This window comes from Narcine bancroftii, chromosome 10, assembly GCF_036971445.1.
Source record: "Narcine bancroftii isolate sNarBan1 chromosome 10, sNarBan1.hap1, whole genome shotgun sequence".
NCBI classification, from domain to species: Eukaryota; Metazoa; Chordata; class Chondrichthyes; order Torpediniformes; family Narcinidae; genus Narcine; species Narcine bancroftii.
The window spans coordinates 27912134-27932372 of NC_091478.1; the positions used below are offsets into that span (position 1 = coordinate 27912134).

The window sequence follows — 20239 nt, forward strand, 5'->3', positions numbered from 1 at the left end:
GCTTTAAAAAGTACCAGGAAAGGGAGGTGTCCATTTAACTTCTCTATTGGCTAATTAGCTGTAGTCAATAAAAAAGGAGGGGTGGCTCAAAATGAGTGGTGTAGTTGGACTTGGCTCGAGAGGATTGGGTGGGGAGGCCAACTTCTGCAGTGGTTAAATAAAAGTCAACGAGGATGTAATTAAATAAAGGAGGCATGCAGGAACAGGTGGACCCTGTTGAGGATCCTGATGACAATGGGGAGTGGCCATCTTCAGAGTGGAAAGGCTTTGGCAAGGAGAGGCTGAAAGAGCCTCTCTATTCAAGGAAAACAGGACTCAGAAGATAGGCACAGGTAGGAGTAGATTTTATATACCATATATTTTGTTCATCTAGTCATAAACACTAGGAATGGCAGCCAAGGCAGGGAATACTCTTGCAAAATGCCAGCAGTATCCCTGACTACTTCATCTGTGAGAAGTGCATTCAGGTACAGTCCCTGACGAGCTGAGTTAAAGAATTGGAGCTGGAGGAACTCTGAATCATTCCGGAGGGGTGATAGACAGGAGTTACAGGGACACTAGGAGATAGGAGGATAGCTGGTTGACGGAAGAAGGAAAGGAACTGGCAAGCAGTGCAGGACACCCTTGTGGCAGTCCCTATCAATAATGTATACCATTTTGGATACTGTTTGGTGGGGTGGGGACCTACCAGGGACAAGCCATGAAGAGCAGGTCTCTGGTCTGACAAGATGTTCCCTCAGACCTTGAGGGAGGCTAGTGTGAAATGTTTAAAATGTTGTTCTGCTCTTTTTAAAAAAAAATTCCAAAAGTAACCCTGGAAATTGTAGGCTGGTGAGCCTGACATCAGTAGTAGGTAAATTATTGGAAAGTGTTCTAAGAGATAAAATATACAATTATTTAGATAACCAGGAACTGATTAAGGCTTTATAGGTAGTAGGTCGTATTTAAGAGTTTTTTGAGGAGGTTACCAGGAAAGTTGTTGAAGGAAAGGCTCTGGATGTTGTCAAAGGCCTTACTAAAGTCCACGTAGACAATGTTCCACATGGGAGGTTAGTCAGGAAGTTCAGACACTCAGTATTCATAGTGAAATAGTGAACTGGATTCAACAATGGCTGAATGGGAGAAGTCAGAGAGTAGTGATGGATGATTGCTTCTCAGTCTGGAGGCTTGTGATTAGTGGTGTGCCTCAGGTATCTGTGCTGGGACCATTATTATTTGTCATCTACATCAATGATCTGGATGATAATGTGGTAGATTGGATCAGCAAGTTTACAGATGATGCTAAGATTGGAGTTACTGTGGACCACAACGAAGGTTTTCAGAGCTTGCAGAGGGATCTGGACCAGCTGGAAAAATTGGCTGAAAAATGGCAAATGGAATTTAATGCAGACAAGTGAGAAGTGTTGCATTTTGGAAGGACAAATCAAGAAAGGATTACCATAGTAAATGGTAGGGCACTGAGGAGTGAGGTAGAACAGAGGGATCTAGGAATACAGATAATAATTTCCTGAAAGTGGTGTCACAGGTGGACAGGGTTGTAAGGAGAGGTTTTGGCAAATTGGAAGTAAAGCACGAAAGTTTGCAGACAACATGGTTGAAGTAAAAGCACAATGAAGGGCTCAAGTCCGAAACATTAGTTATGTATTTTTATCTTTGCTATATAAAGTACACTGTTTGGCCTGCTGAGTTTCTCCATCATTGTGTTTTTATTTTTGGCACATTGGCCTTCATAAATCAAAGTATTGAGTACAGGAGTTGGGATGTTATGGTAAAGTTGTATAAGACATTGGTGAGGCCAAATTTGGAGTATTGTGTGGAGTTTTGGACACCTAATTACAGGAAAGATATCAATAAGATAGAAAGAATCAAGAAGATTTACTAGGATGTTGCCTGGAGTTCAGGAATTGAGTTACAGGGAAAGGTTAAACAGGTTAGGACTTCATTCCCTGGAGCATAAAAGAATGAGGGGAGATTTGATGAGGTATTTATGAGGGGGATGGACAGAATAAATGTAGGTAGGCTTTTTCCACTGAGGGTAGGTGAGAGACAGGTACAGGGAGGGGACAGGGAGGGGACAGGGAGGGGACAGGGAGGGGACAGGGAGGGGACAGGGAGGGGACAGGGAGGGGACAGGGAGGGGACAGGGAGGGGACAGGGAGGGGACAGGGAGGGGACAGGGAGGGGACAGGGAGGGGACAGGGAGGGGACAGGGAGGGGACAGGGAGGGGACAGGGAGGGGACAGGGAGGGGACAGGGAGGGGACAGGGAGGGGACAGGGAGGGGACAGGGAGGGGACAGGGAGGGGACAGGGAGGGGACAGGGAGGGGACAGGGAGGGGACAGGGAGGGGACAGGGAGGGGACAGGGAGGGGACAGGGAGGGGACAGGGAGGGGACAGGGAGGGGACAGGGAGGGGACAGGGAGGGGACAGGGAGGGGACAGGGAGGGGACAGGGAGGGGACAGGGAGGGGACAGGGAGGGGACAGGGAGGGGACAGGGAGGGGACAGGGAGGGGACAGGGAGGGGACAGGGCAAAAAAATGATTTGGCGCAGACATGAAGGGCTGAAGGGGCCTGTTTCTGTGGTGTAGTGTTAAATGGTTCTACATGTGCAGCAAGTGTTTGTTGAAAGAATTCAGGTTCAAAACTGATGACCTGGAATCGGCCTCAAACATCAGGGAGGGGGAGAAATACCTGGACACTTTGTTTCAGGAGGCAGTCACACCCATTGGAATAATTACCTCAAATTTGGCCTGTGGTCATGGAGAAGAGGGTGTGACTGTGAGTGAGGCAAATAATGGGATCCAAGAGATTGTGCTGGAGGAGCATCAGCCCTTGATCTTGTCTCAAATTCAAGATTCTTACTCCTTGTGTGGATAAGAATGGGGGCTGTAAGAAGGATGAGCAACCTAATTGTGGTGCTGTAGTTCAGGAAGCTATTCAAGAGGTGGAGGAGAGAAGGTAATCAGGGACAGTATAGTTAGGGGAATAAACAAAGTTCTCTGTCGCAGGGATAGTGCCCGTAGGCAGTGTTGCCTGCCTGGTGCCCACGTTCGGGACATCTTATCTGACCTGCAGAGTAATTTGCATTGGGAGGGGAAATATCCAGTTGAAATAGTCTATGTAGGAACCAGTGACATAGGTACAACCAGGAAAGAGGTTCTGCTCAGGGAATTTGAGGAACTAGGGTCCTTATCAAAAAGCTCAGGGACTGAAGGTTAGCATTAAATGCATGTCACAAGGATTGATGTTGGAGGTAGGTTCCAATTTATGGGACATTAGCACCAATATTGGGGAAGGAAGAAACAGTTCAAAAGGGACTGACTCCATCAGCAATGGGGCCTGGATCCTGGGGAACTGCATATCTATCACTAAAGAGGTTGTACTAAGAAAACTTGAGGGTCTAAAGATAGTAAGTCCCCTGGTCCTGATGGAATGCTTCTCAGGGTACTGAAGGAAATGGCAGAAGTTATAGTTAAGGCTTTGGTGATTATTTACCAAAATTCTCTGGTCTCTGGACAGGTCCTGGTGGATTCAAAGATGGCAAATGTCATGTTGCTATTCAAAAAAGGATGTAGGCAAAAGGCAGGGAACTATAGGCCAGTTAGTTGAAAAGAATGCTTGAATCCATCATTAAAGAAGAAATAGTGAGACATCAAGAGTGAAATGGGTCCATCAGACAGATGCAGCTGTGGATTCAGCAAAGGTAGGTCCTGTTTAACTAACTTACTGGAGCTCTTTGAGGATATAACAAGCGTGGTAAATAGAGGGGAGCAGGTGGACATTGTTTACCTGGATTTCCATATAAGGCATATCCAAAAGGATGCATGGAATTGGGGTGATATATTAGCATGGATAGAGGAAGGTTAACCAATAGAAAGCAGAGATTTGGCTGCAGGGGTGTTATTCTGGCTGGCAATCAGTGGTGAGTGGGGTGCCACAGAGATCAGTGTTGGGCCCACAAATGTTCACAAATCTGGAAGAGGGGAAGTTTGCTGATGAGGGAATTGGAGGGATATGGGCAAGGGAGTGGGGTAGGTGGAACTAATGGAGTTTCACGTAAATCGGTGTGGACTAGAAGGGCCGAAGTGGCCTGTTTCCATACCATAAATTGTTATATGGTTATTAAAAACAAATTGTACAGTGTTAGCAAATGTGAGGTTATCCATTTTGGAAGGCAGAATGGAAGATTAGAATATTTAAATAGCAAGTGATTGGAGTGTACTGATGTGCAGAAGGATGTGGGAGTGCTTGTACATGAATTGCAAAAGGTTGGTTTGCAGGTGCAGCAGGCTGTCAAGAGGGCAAATGGAATGTTGGACTTCATTGCTAGAGGGATTGAATTTAGGAGCAGGGAGGTTGTGCTGCAACTGTACAAAGTAATGGCGAGACCATATTTAGAGTACTGCGTGCAGTTCTGGCCTCCTTACTTGAGGAAGGATGCACTGACTTTGGGAGGTGATGAAGAGGAGCTTCCCCAGGTTGATTCCAGGGATGAATGGATTGAATAGTCTAGGACTGTATTCACTGGAATTTAGAAAAGTGAGAGGGGATCTTATAGAAATCTGTAAAATTATGAAAAGGATAGATAAGATTGAGGTAGGTAAGATGTTTCCATTGGTGGGGGGGGGGGGAAACCAGAACTAGGGGACATAGCCTCAAGATCCAGGGTTTTAAATTTAGGACAGATGAGGAGGAACTGCTTTTCCCAAAAGGAGGTGAATCTGTGGAATTTGTTGCCCATTGAAGCAGTGGAGGTGACCTTAGTAAATATATTTAAGACAACTTTGGATAGATTTTTTTTTACATAGTAAGAGAATTAAGAGATGGGGGGGAAAAAAGGCAGGTAGGTGGAGATAAACCTATCATTCATGATCACACTGAATGGCGGAGCAGGCTTGATGGGCTGGATGGCCGACTCCTGCTATTATTTCTTATGTAACCCATTCTATCCATGTAGCCATCAACGACCTCCACCAGCAGCTTGTTCACTACACCCACAACCCTTTGTGTAAAATGTTGGGGTCATAACCAGGAGTGTCTACAACTAGAGAGTATAGAATTCAGAGGAGAGGAAAATGGTTTAAGGGGATGGGAGGGGTATGTTTCACACACAGTTGCTGAGATCAGGAATGAGCTGCCAAATGAGATGGTGGAGAAAGGAGCAGCCACAAGAGACATCTGGCTGGGAACTCAAATGAACAGGGCATGGCGAGATTAGCATAGAAGTGATGGGACTAAGGGCCTGTTTCTGTGCTGTACTTCCACATTGCAGGATCTCAGGAGTGTCATTGAAATTGGCTCCTAATGCCCTTGCCCCTCCAAATGACCTCTGTTTTAAATGGGAGTCCTTCAATCCTGAAGTTCTGTCCTCTTGTCCCTCACTCCTCATGGGTAACACCTTTGCCACATCTATTCTATTCCAGGCCTTTCAACAATCCCTCCTTCTTCTGAGCTCCAAGACATATGGTCCAATACCTGTCAAATGTTCCTCATGTGCTAATCCCTTCATTCCAGGAATCTTGTAAATCTTCTTTGAACCCTTTCCCCTCAATCAGGACCTCACTGAGAAACATCAAGCTGCCATCCAGCCATTCTCAACCTTTTTTTTGCCTATGTCTCTCACCCCCTTCCACCACCCGCCCCCCCCCCCCCCCCCCCCCCCCACAGGACTCTGCTCAAAGCCCTTCCTCATGAAGCAGTCAAGCTTTGGTTTCTTCCATACTTCTCTCCAACAGACTACATAAAAATTATTTATGTTGCACGAGGTTTTTTTTTAAAAAAGGCTTTTACTTAAATGTGCTGTGGCTCCCAGGGGCCTTGCTGAGAACAGCTGCTCTATCCTCAGTGTTTCCCTGTCCAGTTCTACCTCCTATCCAAGTTCCACAATCCTAATTGTTTCTGTGTTCTCCTGCCCACTGGATTCCCAGATTCCTGACAAAGGCCGGAAACCTCAACTGCCTTTTACTACCGATAGTGCTACGTGACCTGCTGAGTTTCTCCAGCACGTTTGTGCACTGCATTGAATAACACACCAGAGGCTGCAAGAACTCCAGGCAATCAGACCCGCGCTGTCATTAACAGCAGATTGAGTCCAGGCCGCACCGCCTGTTTCCTGCCCTCTCTCCTTGCACTCGACCTCCTTGTAACTTGGGTATCTGTCAGGGTGCTGATGAGGCCATGCCTGGAACTGTGCAGAACTGGAGGTAGGCTAAGGAGACTCAGTGGGCTAATTCCTGGGATGAGGGCTGTTTGAGAAAGAGAGGCTGGACTGTTTGAATTTTTGTTCCTTGGAGTTTGGAAGACACACAAGACTGTAAGAGGCTTTGATAAGTTGGATGTGGGGTTCTTTTCACTGTTGGGAAAGTCACGCACAAGGTGACGGTCACAAAACAAGGGCCTATCATTTAAAATGGAGCTGTGTAGAGGTGTCTTCTCCCGGAGGGAAGTGAATCTCTGTAATTCTCTGCCCCTGAGGGAAGTAGAGGCTGGGTCATCAATTGTATTTAAAGTGGAGTTGATGTTTGAAACTTGAGGAGTTGAGGGTCATGGGGGAACTGGTACAAAAAGTTGAGGACAGCATGGACCAGCTTTTTTTTATGGATGCTGAAAAGACCATCTGAGTGCCTCCAGCATTTGTGTTTTTACTACAATCACATCTGCAGACTATTGTTTTGCTCAATGATGTTTTCTGCGGTTTCACAACTAGTCAGCTGTTGCTTCTTCCAAACCCTTTCAGGGAGGTTACTTTAATTATGTTGTACAAATGCAAGTAGTTTTGGTTTGTCTATTTGTTAGTGAGGATGCAGGATTTTCCATCTCTTTCTCCAATAGGGAGGTGAGGAACTGATTCACTCACTCAAATCACCATTTAACCCTCCTCCACAACTTCCAACATGGCATCACCACAGATACAACCACTTCACCTCACAAAGTCTCAGGACTTTCCCCATTCAGTCTATCTGTTTGTCTCTTCCTTTCCCAACATCCAGCAGCACACTGCATCTCACCCAAACTGGTTAACTGGATTTGGTTTCCTCTACTGTGTAGAACTCCAGCACAGGCGATGAAACACTGCTGATCTCCCATCCCAATCCAGGCCCCTGACCTGTAGAATCCTCAACTAACTGAGCAAGGGAATCTGGAGTTAGTCTCACAGAAATGTGGGCTAGGTTCAGACTTTAACTCCAGATTCGAGCAATCTGTCCAGATTCCCTTGCTCATTTCAGATTTAGACTTTAGTCAATTTACCAAAGATGTTGCTGGGACTTGAGGAACTGAGTTGCAGTGAAAGGCTACACTGGTTAGGGCTTTATTCCCTGGAGCCTAAATGAGGAGAGATTTGATAGAGGTGTACAAATTTATGAGGGTTAATGATAGAGTAAGTGCAAGTAGGCTTTTTTTAAATATAAACCAGAGGACATGAAGGGGAACTTCTTCCACACAAAGTGTGGTGGGCATCTGGAACAAGCTGTCAGCTGGTGAATGCGAGCTCAATTTTAACACTTAAGAATTTGGACAGGTACATGGATGGGATGGGTATGGAGGGCTGGGTGCAGCAGGTCAATGGGACCAGACAGAATAATAGATTTGAAGGGCCTGTTTCTGTGCTGTAATGTTTTGCGTCAATCATCCTGGTGTCATTCCATTCTTGCCCAATGAAACCAACCCATTCCAGTCTTCCTTTTGGTTCTCTTCTCTACTCCATTTCTTTGCATCTTAAACAAAAGGTCAAAGGTTACTGACCCGAAACCTTGGCTCAGTTGCTCTCTCCACTGCTGCTGCCTGACTTACTGTTTCCAAAGTTTTCTGCTCAGATTTCACCAATTCCTACCAATTTCCAACTCAGTTTTAGATTACCCTCACAAGCTGCGCTTGTTCTAATCTCTCCAATAAAGGAGGCACAAAGAGCATTAGTTGTAAGGTTTACCATATGTTTAATGACAGCAATACAGATTGGTAAGTACTAGCGATCAATATACAAGCAGAGATACACAGAACAAGGCTTCAAAACCAAAATAAAACACAGTTCCCCTACACAAGATAACATTAAAAAACATTACAAACAATTCCGAGGGGATTGTTCAGCATTCCATCTTCTTAATTCATTTTTTTTTCCGGATTTCTTTTGATGTATAAAACATGACATGGTGCATCTTATATTCTTCCCGCCTCTCTCTCTCTCTCTGCAGATTTACAGCAAATTAGAAAATCGTGAGATGCAGCAAAGAAATCGTTGCCCTCCATCTCACGCAGTCTGTTCAGAGGTACCAGGGGTTAGATGAGGAAGTTAATTAAAAAGCAAGTTTTGTAAAGGTGATAGTAGAGAGACAAAGTTAAATAGCAGATCAAGGAGGTAATCCCATGTGCTGACTTTATGCACAGGGACTTTGTATTTGCCTGGTAGGCATGGGATCAAAACACATTAGTTTTTTAAAATGAAATAAAAAGCTTGTGGCTGGTGTGGATTTTTTTCAGTCAAAACACAGAAATGCTGGAGGAACTCAGCTGGTGTCATATTGTCCATAGAAGGTAAAGGTACACCTCCCCCCTCCCTTTCTTCCCCCAGCCTTTACTCAGACGCTTGTCTTTTTTTTAACTCGTACCTTGAAGAAGGGCTCAGGCTTGAAATGTATCTTTACCTCCTATGGATGTTGTGAGACCTCTTGAGTTCCTCCAATCACAGCATCTGCAGACTTTTGTGTTTCACTGAATTTTTTTTCTTGAAACTTTCTGGCTGTTTTTTTTGAGTCTGAAATCCTGTGATTTCTTCTGAAGCAGTCTGGGCAGAGCCATTTCAGACCCATAGAACCATCTGCAATGTTAATTCATTGGACTCTCCCGAACCATCCATTGGGCACCCCTGTAATACAGCCGCTTCCTACCTTACTCCCATAATCCTGTGATTATAATGGTGTCCCTACTGTTGTCCAAGATCCTGACATTCTTCACAGGAGACAACCCCAGCAGATGGCCAAATTTGGTACGTTTTAAGGAGAGCTCAGGATGGGGAGGACACAGCCATCAATAATGGGGCCACGAAACTTGGGGACGATGACAAGGCACAGTTGGGGGAAGGTTAGCATGAACCTTGGGCTACCTATATGGGTCTGAGGATGAACAAACCCTAAAAAGGGGGGGGGGGGGGCAGAGAAGGGGATTTAAAAAGGACTTTGGTTAATGTGAGGCCATCAAGTAAAATGGATGAGAGGTTCAGGGCACAAGGCAGCAGGGGTTGATTTCTTAAAAGTACAGAGCAGAAGGGTCAAGCTGGGAATAAAGAAAGGAAGTTTGGAGCAGTTCCATCAGTAACGGTAGACCCTCTCCTTCATTGTCCAACTACAGAGGTACAGAGGAGGCACACGTGTGTCTCTGCACAGGATGGGTAATGATGATTCAGAAGGCGTCTCCCCCATATTTCCTCCCCAAAACCTGAATAAACAGTGCCCTGGGTGAGGTAGCCAGGTCAACAAGACAGGTGGCACGAGAGCGAGCTTTATCTAGCACCTTGCAGCTGTTCATTGCTTGTCCTAGAGCAGTGGTTCTCAGGACCCCAGCCCTCTGGAATTCTGGGGCCACCCTCTTCCTCAGCACAGAAACTTCTAGAACTGCAAGCCCTTTCTCCCTCCACGATGCCAGTAACAGGATTGGTGGTGGAGAGGGAAGAGCAGATGCAAACCTTCTCAGATGCAACTCACCTCTATTTTAAACATTTTTTGTAATGGAGATGTAAGTAGAAGGGAAACAGAAGTGTGTATAATATCCACAGTGAAGGCCGTGTGAGATTGGGAATGGGGGAAAAGCGCCAGGGTAATGGACCCCAGTCACACCCTGCTGGTACCTCCAGACCGGCACGCTGACAGGTCGGTTCATCAGGGGATCTGGAATGTGCTGTCCACCTTCACTGGGAAGCCTGTGAGGTTGGGTTCTCCGACTTGCTCTCCTGGCTGGATGGCGGCTTGCTGTTCCAGGGGCTGTTCGCCCCGAGGGCTGGCGAGTTGTTGAAGCTGTCCTCGTCGTCGATGCCATTGGTGGCGTCATACTGCGTGTTCTCCAGGCGGGTGATCAGCCGCTCATCCTCGTCTCCAAACTCCCCCCCCATCAGGGTGGGCTCTCCCACCACCATCACATCCTGCAACAGGGAGCAGCGATCAGCTCACCCACGGGGGAAGTCACAGCGGGGGGAGGGAAGGCTCCCCTCCATCACATTGTGCAACAAGGAGCAGGATCAGCTCACTGATGGGGGGGGGGGGGGGTCACAGTAGATCGAAGAGAGTAATAGGGGAGGGGGGGAAGGGTGTAGGGGTTAAAGGGGAGGGGATGGGGAAAGCAGGGGAGAGGAAGGGGTAAAGGGGGTGGGGAAAGGAGCAGGATTGGGAGGGAGGGAAATGAAGGAGATGGAAGGGGAGAAAGGGGAATGGAGGTGGAGGGGGGGAAGAGGGAGGCTATACACCCACACAGACGTCCCCACCCTCACTGTGTCCTTGCTTCTCTGTGGGGCAGGATGGAAAGTGCAGATGAGGCCAAGGTCAGCCACGAGCTTGCACCACAGGATCTGTTTCAAGGGGCTGAATGGTCATCCTATCCTTTACATGGCGGCATGGCATTAGAGCAGATGCATGAAACCTCCCGTTACGTGGATGTGATGGCGCCGCTGCAATGTGGATGCACTGACACTGCACTGGTGCCACTGGGCGAGGAGGACGGTCCTGGATCACGAGGCTTACCCCACGCCAACCCGTCTCCCCAGCCCTCCCTGAACATTGTCTGATTGAAGATGGAAGAAGCGGGGATGCTTACAGGTACCTGACTGGACAGGGCGAAACTGCTGGCTGGGCTCTTCTTCTTGCTATTGCTGTTGGCATTGGAGTTTGTTCCGCTGCTGATGGTGCTACCTCCCGACATCTTCCGCTTCCTGCGTTTGCTCGGCGCCTGCCGGGCTGGCTCGGCTAGGGAGGAAAGTGACTGGCTGTGAGCCGTGTCTGCCAGCTCCGGAGATCCCTCCCCTGGACACTGGAGTTGGACCCTTGCCCCCTCTAGCCCTTGGGCCATCCCAGAGCTCTTGACACAACTTGCGCAGTGAGATCCTGTTTACAGCATCAGAGCGACTACCCATAAAGAACTAGGAGTCGGCCATACGGCCCATCGGATCTGTTCCACTATTCAGGAGCTGATTTGATGATGGCCTTTTCCCCATATCCCTCAGTAAAAATCTATCCAACCTGGTCTTAAATATATTCAGTGAGGCTTCAAAGCACAGCAAATTCTACAGATTCATCACCCTCTAGAAACCTTCCTCATCTCCATCCTATATCTACTCCCCTGAATCTTGAGGCTATGTCCCCTAGTTCTGGTCTCCCCTACCAATGTATACTTACCTACCTCTATTGTATCTTTCCTAGTTTTACACGTTTCTAAATTCCAGCGAGTAAAGTCATAGATAACTCCCCTTCATCTCTGGAATCCACCTGGTGAACCTCCTCTGCACCACCTCTGAAGCCTGTACATCCTTCGTCAAGAAAGGAGATCAGAAGTGCACGCAGTATTCCAGATGTGGCATCACCAGGACCCTGTACAGTTGCAGCATAACCTCTCGGCTCTTAAATTCATTTGCTCTAGCAATAAAGCCCAACATTCCATTTGTCTTGCAAATTTGTCTGCAAACCAATCTTTTGCAATTCCTGCACAAGCATTTACAAGTCCTTCTGCTTGTCAGCGTGCCTGCCATTTCAATAATAATGTGATCTTCCATTTGTTTTCTTCCCAAGAGGACAACTTCATATTTACCAACATTGTACTCCATCTGCCAGACCCTTGCCCACTCACTTAACTTATCTAGATCTCTGCAGACTCCTTCATAAACTTTGCACAATTTGCTTTTCCACTCAATTTAGTGTCATCAGTTAACTTGGATACACTACACTCTGTCCTCTCTTCCAGATTGTTTATGTTGGTGACGTGCAGAACCACTCTGGAGCCCAGGTAGAGTCCAAGCAAGAGGAACAGTATTAATAACTTTGCTCTGACCATCTGTCATCTCCTTCCAAAGATGCTACCTGACCAGCAGGAATGTGAAACTGAGGCCAAGATCAGAACAACATGATCTTGATGAATTGTGGGGCAGGCTCAAGTAGCTGAATAGCCTTCCCCTATCCCCTGCCCATACCATGCAGGGAGACTATTACCACACCTATGCATGCAATCACAGGTAAGGCCAGAGTGCACGTACCTGGCGGAGCCACCATCCGTTGCCACTTCTGGAACAGGCACGTCTTGAGGCAGTCCCTGGGGCTCAGGCTGTAGGTTTTGTGCCTGGACATTAGCTCCTGCATCGGCTCCAGAATAACACAGAGCTGGTTGGGAGGGGGGGGTGTGGGGGGAAGGGGTGGAGAGGGGGCAGCAAGGGAGAGAAAGAAGGGAGGTGTACATGGGGAAGGAACAGGATTGGGACAAGAGAGGATAGGGAGACACAAAGAGAAATGCCAGTTACATATCCAAGTGCACAGGTATTTGCACATAACCTGAGAGAAAATAATCAGGTGAATACACAGTCTTTTGCCCAGAGTTGGCGACTAGATTTACGGTGAGTTGGGGAGGCAGGGGAATAGAGATTTAACAGAAACCCGAGAGGTAACTTTTTTTATACACACACACAGGGTATAATGGAATGGGCTACTGGAGGTAGTTGAGGCAGGTACTACTGCAACATTTAAGAAACATTTGGATGGATATATTGGTAGGAGGGATTATAGGCCAGATGCAAGTAGATGAGAAGAGTGTGGGAGGGACATTTTGGTCGGCATGGAAAAGTTGGGCTGAAAAGCCTCTTTCCATGGTGTATGACACTCTGATCTCATGATCGATGGGAGCATTTAGCAACAATCATTATCACTCCTACTCCTTTAAACCAGCCATTCTCAACAGGGGCTACAGTAATATTTAAGGGGGGGCCGTGGACCAAAATCAAAGTTTTTATGTAGTTGGTAGGAGAGAAGTACAGAAGAAACCAACTAAACTTGACTGCTTCACAGGGAAGGTGGCCTATAAACTTTGAGGTGGTGCTATGGCTGGCAGTGGAGGGAAAGTTGTCTGGGTTCAGTCCTGAGATGAACGGTTCTCTGAGGAACACAAATTCAGCCTAAACCCTTTGAAGTTTAAAAGAATGAGAGATAGATTTCTTGAAATAAAAAGGTTCTGAGAGGCTTGATGGATACAAGGGGGTCTTTCCCCTTGCGAGAGAATGTAAAACCAAGAGCTACAAATCAGATCAGTGTAAGCCATTTAAAACAAGAGAGGTGGAGGGATGCCTTCTCTTGGAGGGACATATCCACCCAGGAGCTGAGATGGTGGTCACTGAATCTATATGAAAGTGGGATAGACAGATATGTGGTTGCTGAAGGAGTTGGGAGTTTGGGGGAACAGGCAGGAAAGTGGAACTGAGCCATGACCAGACCACTGTGGTCTTGCTGTCAGGGCTGGTTTGAGTGGGCTCCTGCTCCCATTTTATAGAACACTGAGCATTACAGCACAGTACAGGCCTTTTGGCCCACAATGTTGTGCCAACCTATATATTCCTACCAAAAGAAAGTATAAACCCTTCCCACCTTGTAACCCTCTATTTTTTCTTTTATTCATGAGCCTTAAAAGCCTCTAATGTTTCAGCCTCCTCCACCATCACTGGCAAGACATTCCAGGCACCCAAACTGTTTTTTTTTAAAAAACTATCCCAGATATGTCCCCTGGTGTTTGCTATTCCTGCTCTGGAAAAAAAAAAGTGCTGGCTTTCCACCTTATCTATGCCTCTTAGAATCTTATATAGAGTTCTATTAAGTCTCCTCTCATCCTTTTGCACCCCAAAAAGTCCCAGCTCTAATAACCTTGCCTTATCTTCCAATCCAGGCAACATCCTGGTAAATCTCCTCTCCATAGCTTCCATATGCTTATTATAATGAGGTGACCAGAACTGAACACAATATGCTAAATGTAGTGTCACCAGAGATTCAGGGAGTTGCAAATGACCTCTCGAATGCAATCCCCCTATTAACGAAGCCTTTCTTAACAATCCTATCAACCTGTGCAGCATCTGAGAGATGCATCAATTTGGACCCCAAGATCCCTCTCTTCCTCCAGACTGTTAAGTATCTGTCCATTAATCCTGTGCTCAGCTTTCTGATTTGGTCTTCCAAAATGCATCATCTCACACTTATCCAGATTGAACTCCATCTACAACTTTTCCACTCAATTTTGCATCTTGTCTATAATCCTTTTGTAACTTTCAACAACCTTCAGCATGATCCACAACTCCTCCAACCTTCATATCATCCAAGTGTGATCCTCCCTCAGTACTGTCCCACATTTCTCATCAACCACCTTACTTTTTTTACTGGGAGGTTTTAAACAGTTATGCAAGGCGCTCTTACCCGGAGGTAGTTCAAGGTAGAGTTCGACAGGCCACAGCGTGAGATGTTCTTTGACAGCTGGTCCAACATCTGTGGGTCCTGGGACTGTAGGAGGTACACAACATGAATCAGTGAGACGAGAGGTGCAGCTTAGCTGCATTAACACAACATTAACTCTGCAGTTCTGGCCTGGGCCCAGCTGGGTTAACCATCTGGTTGGAAGCAACACAGACCGTCATTCTCCACCCTTCCTTCCGTCAACACTTCCACAGCTTTGGAAGAGCAACCAAGATACTAAAAAGACTCTTCCCACCCCGGCCACCCTCTCTTCACACCCTTCCTGTGGGCAAGATAATTCTTGAGTGTGAGATCATGCATCACCAGATTCAAGGACAGATTTTTCCCCATTGTTATCAGACTCCTGAATGAACCTCACACCACTAAAAATTACATAGCCCATGTTCTGCATTAACTCCTCTCTAACTCTACACTCTGTGCAGTGTTTTACTGACTGTACTGTGTATGAGTGGTCTAACCAAACTGCTCATAAACTAACCTTCCTGCTCTGCAGTATGTGTGACAATAACTGTGAACTTGAAACCAAGCCTCCAATTCAAAAATCCATTGCCAAACATTAATGAAATGAAATTTGGGAAGCATTGAGCAGATGCTGCTGCTTTAGAGGTTTGGTAAACCATGAGGGTCAAGGATAAAGCAAATGCTCAGTCATTCCTCCAGGGTAGATGCTTCTAGTACTCGAGGGCATAGGTTTGAGGTGGGGGTGGGGGGGGGGGGGAGAAAGACTCAAGAGGCACCTGCGTAGCAATCTTTTCGCTCAGAGGATTGTTCAAATCTAGAATGAGCTACCAGAGGAAGCTGTAGAGCAGTTATAATTCTGACATTCTAAAGGCATTTGGACAGCTGGGTCAGCAGGGATGAGTGGGTGGAAGGGCCTACTCTATGCTGTGAGATTGGATTATTTTGTTTTCAGGAGTACATCTGTAAGCTGTGAAGATCAGTTTGTAGACAGATATACATCAGACATTCTGCAAGTTCAAATCTCTTCCTGTATAGTGATGTTTTGTTTGGTGGTTACACAGCTAACTGCCAAAAAAAGAACAAAACAACTCATTAAACCTCAAAATTATAACCACATATTCAGAAACCCAGTACCCATTAGTATAGGCATTTTGTTTATTACTTACAAACCTTTCCTGTAAATGTTCCAGCATGTATTAATTATTTTCAAGTTTGAAGGGAAGGGGGTAAATCCCAAAGCTGTGAATTCTTTTACTCAGCTTTTGACAAAATTAATGTCATCTCAAAGGAAGAAATTATGTATTATTTGAATAAAGACTGATTTACAAGTGAGGTGGCAAGGATAGTGTAGTGGTTAGCGCAACACTATTACAGCGCCAGCAACTTGGGTTTGAATCCAGCGCTGTCTTTAAGTTGTACGTCTTCCCTATGTCTGCGTGGGTTTCCTCCTCTTTCAAAATGTTGGGGGGGGGGGGGGGGGCACCAGTTCATGCAACAGGAGGGCCTGTTACCATACTATATGCCAAATTAAAATTCAAATGTGGAGTGAGGACAAAACAGGAGGAAGTATTTTTTTAATACAGCAACACAGAAAATATACTTTGAAAAGGAGTTCATTACTGAAACATTTTTAAAAAATTATAAAATCCTAGCTGAGAAATTGATAGGATCAAAGACCCAGGTTGTTATTTTGTCTCTGGGCCAAGTATTCTTTGAAAAAGGATTTCAAGCAAACCTTGCAATTAAACAGTCCAGTCAGAGTTCACTACAAATTAAAAAGGAAATCCATCACGGGCACTGACCTCCCATGCATTGAAGACATCTGAATGAGACGCTACCTCAAGAAAGCAGTCAATGTGATAAAGGAACTGAATCACCCTGGTCACAACCTCTTCTCACTGCTCCCTTCAGGTAGAAGGTACAGAAGCCAGCACCTCTAGGCTTGAGGACTTTTTTTTAAAAACCAACAGCTATCAGGATCTTGAACTTCCCTGTACTACCCTAACCCAAAATTACCCTGGGACAACCAAATGATTTGTCTGCACTACCAAAATACCATTGTTTTTAAATTCAATTTATTTATTTTACACACACACGCAATAACTGCAACTGTCATTTATCCATCCTTTTGTATTTATTACTTTTTCTGTATTTGTGGATATTTAATTTTGTTTGGTATATCTGCTGACTGCAGCAAGTAAGAATGTTGATGCATTTGTACGTTGTACTTGTGAATAATGATAATAAACTCTCGTCGTCATCATTCCATTTGCTTCAACCTTGCCTGCCACTTTCAATGGACAGAGCTCATACAATGCCAGATCTCTCCGTACTTGTCCCCTTCCGAACTGTGCCCTCTGCTCCACAGTGCAACTCTTCACACACTCAGCCTTAAATCTCTTCTGCCACTCTCCCTATAACTGTCCCATCGTCTGCGCTGGTGGAGTCCTCTGGTGCCTGTCCCGATGAATAAACAAAACTTCTCTGGATTTCATTAGGTTTTTGATATTCCATGTATGTCCACAACATTTTCAATGGAAAGAGGAACAGAGTTAATGTTTCAGATCAAATAAACTCTTTCTCCACAAGTAAGACATAGGAGCAGAAATAGGCTATTCAGCCCATCAAGTCTGCCCTGGCTAATAAAAAAAACCATCAATCTCTCCTTTAAATACAACCAATGATTGGCCTCCACACTACCTGTGGCAACAAAGTCTACAGATTTACCACCCTCTGGCTGAAGAAATTCCTCCACGTCTGTTTTCAGTGGATGCCCTTCAATCCTGAAGTTGTACCCTGTTGTCCTAGAATTCCCTACCATGGGAAACAAATTTTCTACATCTACTGTCGGTGCCTTTCAACATTTGAAATGTTCCAATGAGATCCCCCTGATCTGTTGAGTATTTCTGAAGTTTTCTGTTTCTCTTTAAGATTTCCTGCACCTGAACTCTAGCGTATGGTACCTCAGTTAACTTGATATTCTTGGGGTGGGAGGGGAGTGGAGGGCAACTTGCTCTCTCAACCCCCCCAGAGATAGCATTTGGACAGGGAAGACCTTTGCATACGTGACAAAAAACAGCATCTTGAGCCTAACCCAGTGGGGGACTGCAGGATGAAGAAAGCGGTGGAAGGAAGACTCACATTCATGGCGAGAATGCTGCGTGGGATCAGCTCCCGATGTTGCCGAATGTTGAAATGCCAAGTTTTAATCCTCATCATGTCGTCGAACATGAACTCCAGGTACAACCGTCCCTCCACACACACCTAAAACGTAGAGTGCACCATTAGTGATGGCCCAACAGGCTTGAACGGAGCAGAGGTTTTGAAGCACCAAACCCTCCCAACCTCTCAAGCATCCCTATTTCACGTTCACACAGGTGTGGAATGCCATGGATTCTTGTAACATCCCTACAGATTTACTCTCTCAAGATGGAGGCCAGGAAATTAAACTTTACAGAGGTGAAAATTAACAGTAGGACTCCTGGAGAAGGAATCTAGTAGATCTCACTGGAGTTCCACAACAGGAAACTGATTGGAATTAGGCCTCAGTCCCAGGGAGGACCCAAAGCAATGATTCTTTGAGTGTAACACCATTGTTTACATCAGGCGTGAAAGGAGGTGCAGTAGTCAAGCATTCAGCCAGCCTGTTCATCCAGATCACGGCTGATATGACCTTGCCCTCAGCTCCAATCTCCCATCTGTTCCCCTCTAGACCAATCGTTAGTCATCTTCACCTCAAACAGTATTCCATTCTCCAGTTGTAAGGAGAGGTTGGAGGAACTTAGGTTCTTTTTCCTGGAGCGTTGGAGGCTGAGGGCAGACAAAACTGAGGGGCAATGATAGGGTGAGCAGCCAGAATCTCTTTCCAGGGTGCCCCTAGATGGCATTGGTTTGAGAAGAAGGGGGGGGGGGGGCAGCTCTAAAGAAATTTACAAGCCAAGATTTTTTTTTAATGGACACAACATGAGGTAGCAGGAACACACTTCCAAAGCAGGGAGAGGAGGTGGTGGAAGCATACATGATAACAATGTTTAGACATGCACATGTACAGGCAAGCTACAGACCATGTGCTGAGAGAGGGGATCGTGGCCAGTACAGACTTGGAGGGCTGAAGGGCCTGTTCCTGCAATAAACTGTTCCAACTACAAACTAGCCCAGTAAACCTTCTCTGAACTCTCTTCAACACAAAATTATCCAATCTCTACCAATGAGGGAGAGCAGTGCTGATTCACCAGACGGATTTCTGGGTCAGCAGGATCAATGTATGAGGAAAGGCTGGATAGACCAGGGAATGGATAGACATTGGAATTTATAAGAATGGAAGGGATCTTGTCGAGACATATGAAATTCTGACAGGTTAGAAGGAAGTGGGGAAGTGCAGAACAAGGGGTCACACAAAGTCTGAGGAGAAGGGGGAATCCATTTAGGACTGAGCTGAGGAGAAACAAGTTAAGAAAGTTGTGAACTTGCGGAAATCCTTACAACGGGAAATTATTAAGGCATGATCATTAGATAAATTCAGAAGGGAGTTGGATGCAGCCCTTGCGGCTAAAGGGACCAAGGAATTAAGGGGTATGGAGAGAAAACAAGAATAGTGTTTGAGGTCACATGATCAGCCATGATCATATTGAATGGTGGAACAGGCTTGAAGGACTGAATGGCCTTCTCCTGCTCATGTGTTCTCAGATTCTATCCATTCTTGAACAAAGAGAAAGAATCTCAGGGTTGTATATTCTCTGATAATAAATTTGAACTTTGAGCAGGACAGTGGAGGGGGGGGGGGTTTCACTCAGTGTCTACCCTAGGAGTGTGTAATGGGATGGTATAAAGGGATCTTCACTCTTTATCTAATCCATGCTGTCCCTGACCTGAGAGTATGTGATGGGACAGCGTAGAGGGAGCAGCACTCTGTGTCTGACCCTGGGAGTGTGTGATGGGATGGTGCGGAGGGATTTTCACTCTGTTTGACCCTGGGAGTGTGTGACGGGACCATGTGGAGGGAGTTTCACTCTATGTCTGACTAACACATTCCAAAGTTCCCCATACTTCTGCGAGTCATCCTTCAGTTCGTCCTCAGGCTCCCACTGTTTCCTGCCCCATGGAACAGTGCCCTACCCTACCTTGGTGAACATGGGCTTGCCATGCTGGGTCACCATTGTACATTGGTCACAGTCCAACGACACAAAGTTGTTGTGGAATGATTCCTTTGGGTGCTTGAGAACATAATACAGATCGGTCGCTCCGCCTTCGAAGATACTGCGGAAATAGCGAGGGATCAACGTCCGGCCAATGGCTGCAGGTGGGGGAAAGAAATGGCAGATTATCGGGTTAATAAAACTGATCCTTACTGCCACCGATTGCTTGATGGCAAGTGACTTTCTCCAGCAGTCCTGTCTGTTCTCAGTTAGGGTTTGGGAAACAAGTATCAGCAGATCATCTGGGAAGAATTTCTGTAGCACTTTTCACATCCTTGGGTTATCTAAGCCCTGTGCAGTCAACACATCACTCTGGTCTTCAGTTGCTGACAAATCTGTGCATAGCAAGATCCTGGGAACAGTAGCATGATAATGACCAGATAGTGGATGGGGGAAATGGGGAATAAACGTGGACCAGGACCTTTGGTGAACTCTCCAGTTCTGCTCCAAGACAGCTGCCTGGTTTCATTTATATCCACCCTGACTCTGCACGGAGACCTTTGCTTGAACTAAGGCAGTCCTGACACAGTATTGAAGCCTCGGAGTGGAGTTTGAACCTACAAACTTCTGGGTACAGTCTCGCTAAGGCCTCTATTGTCCCCAAAATC

The 20239-nt window shown here is 46.1% G+C and overlaps 1 protein-coding gene across 9 annotated transcripts in view; it reads right to left on the reverse strand.

Moving 5' to 3' along the window:
* Nucleotides 1–7915: 7915 nt before the first annotated feature.
* The window catches only part of LOC138744354 (LIM domain-binding protein 1), a 94641-nt gene continuing 82317 nt past the window's right edge, over nucleotides 7916–20239 (reverse strand). For 6 of the 9 annotated variants that reach the window (XM_069900378.1, XM_069900374.1, XM_069900375.1 and 3 more), the window contains 6 exons: nucleotides 19557–19729; nucleotides 17578–17700; nucleotides 14419–14502; nucleotides 12228–12351; nucleotides 10799–10947; nucleotides 8093–10130 (listed from right to left, as the gene is read on the reverse strand). In XM_069900378.1, the coding sequence (XP_069756479.1) occupies nucleotides 9900–10130; nucleotides 10799–10947; nucleotides 12228–12351; nucleotides 14419–14502; nucleotides 17578–17700; nucleotides 19557–19729 (884 nt within the window). In that variant the 3' untranslated portion in view covers nucleotides 8093–9899. Of the gene's footprint in view, nucleotides 10131–10798; nucleotides 10948–12227; nucleotides 12352–14418; nucleotides 14503–17577; nucleotides 17701–19556; nucleotides 19730–20239 lie in introns of all 9 variants that reach the window. The other 3 variants (XM_069900381.1, XM_069900380.1, XM_069900373.1) reach the window with 3 other exon arrangements.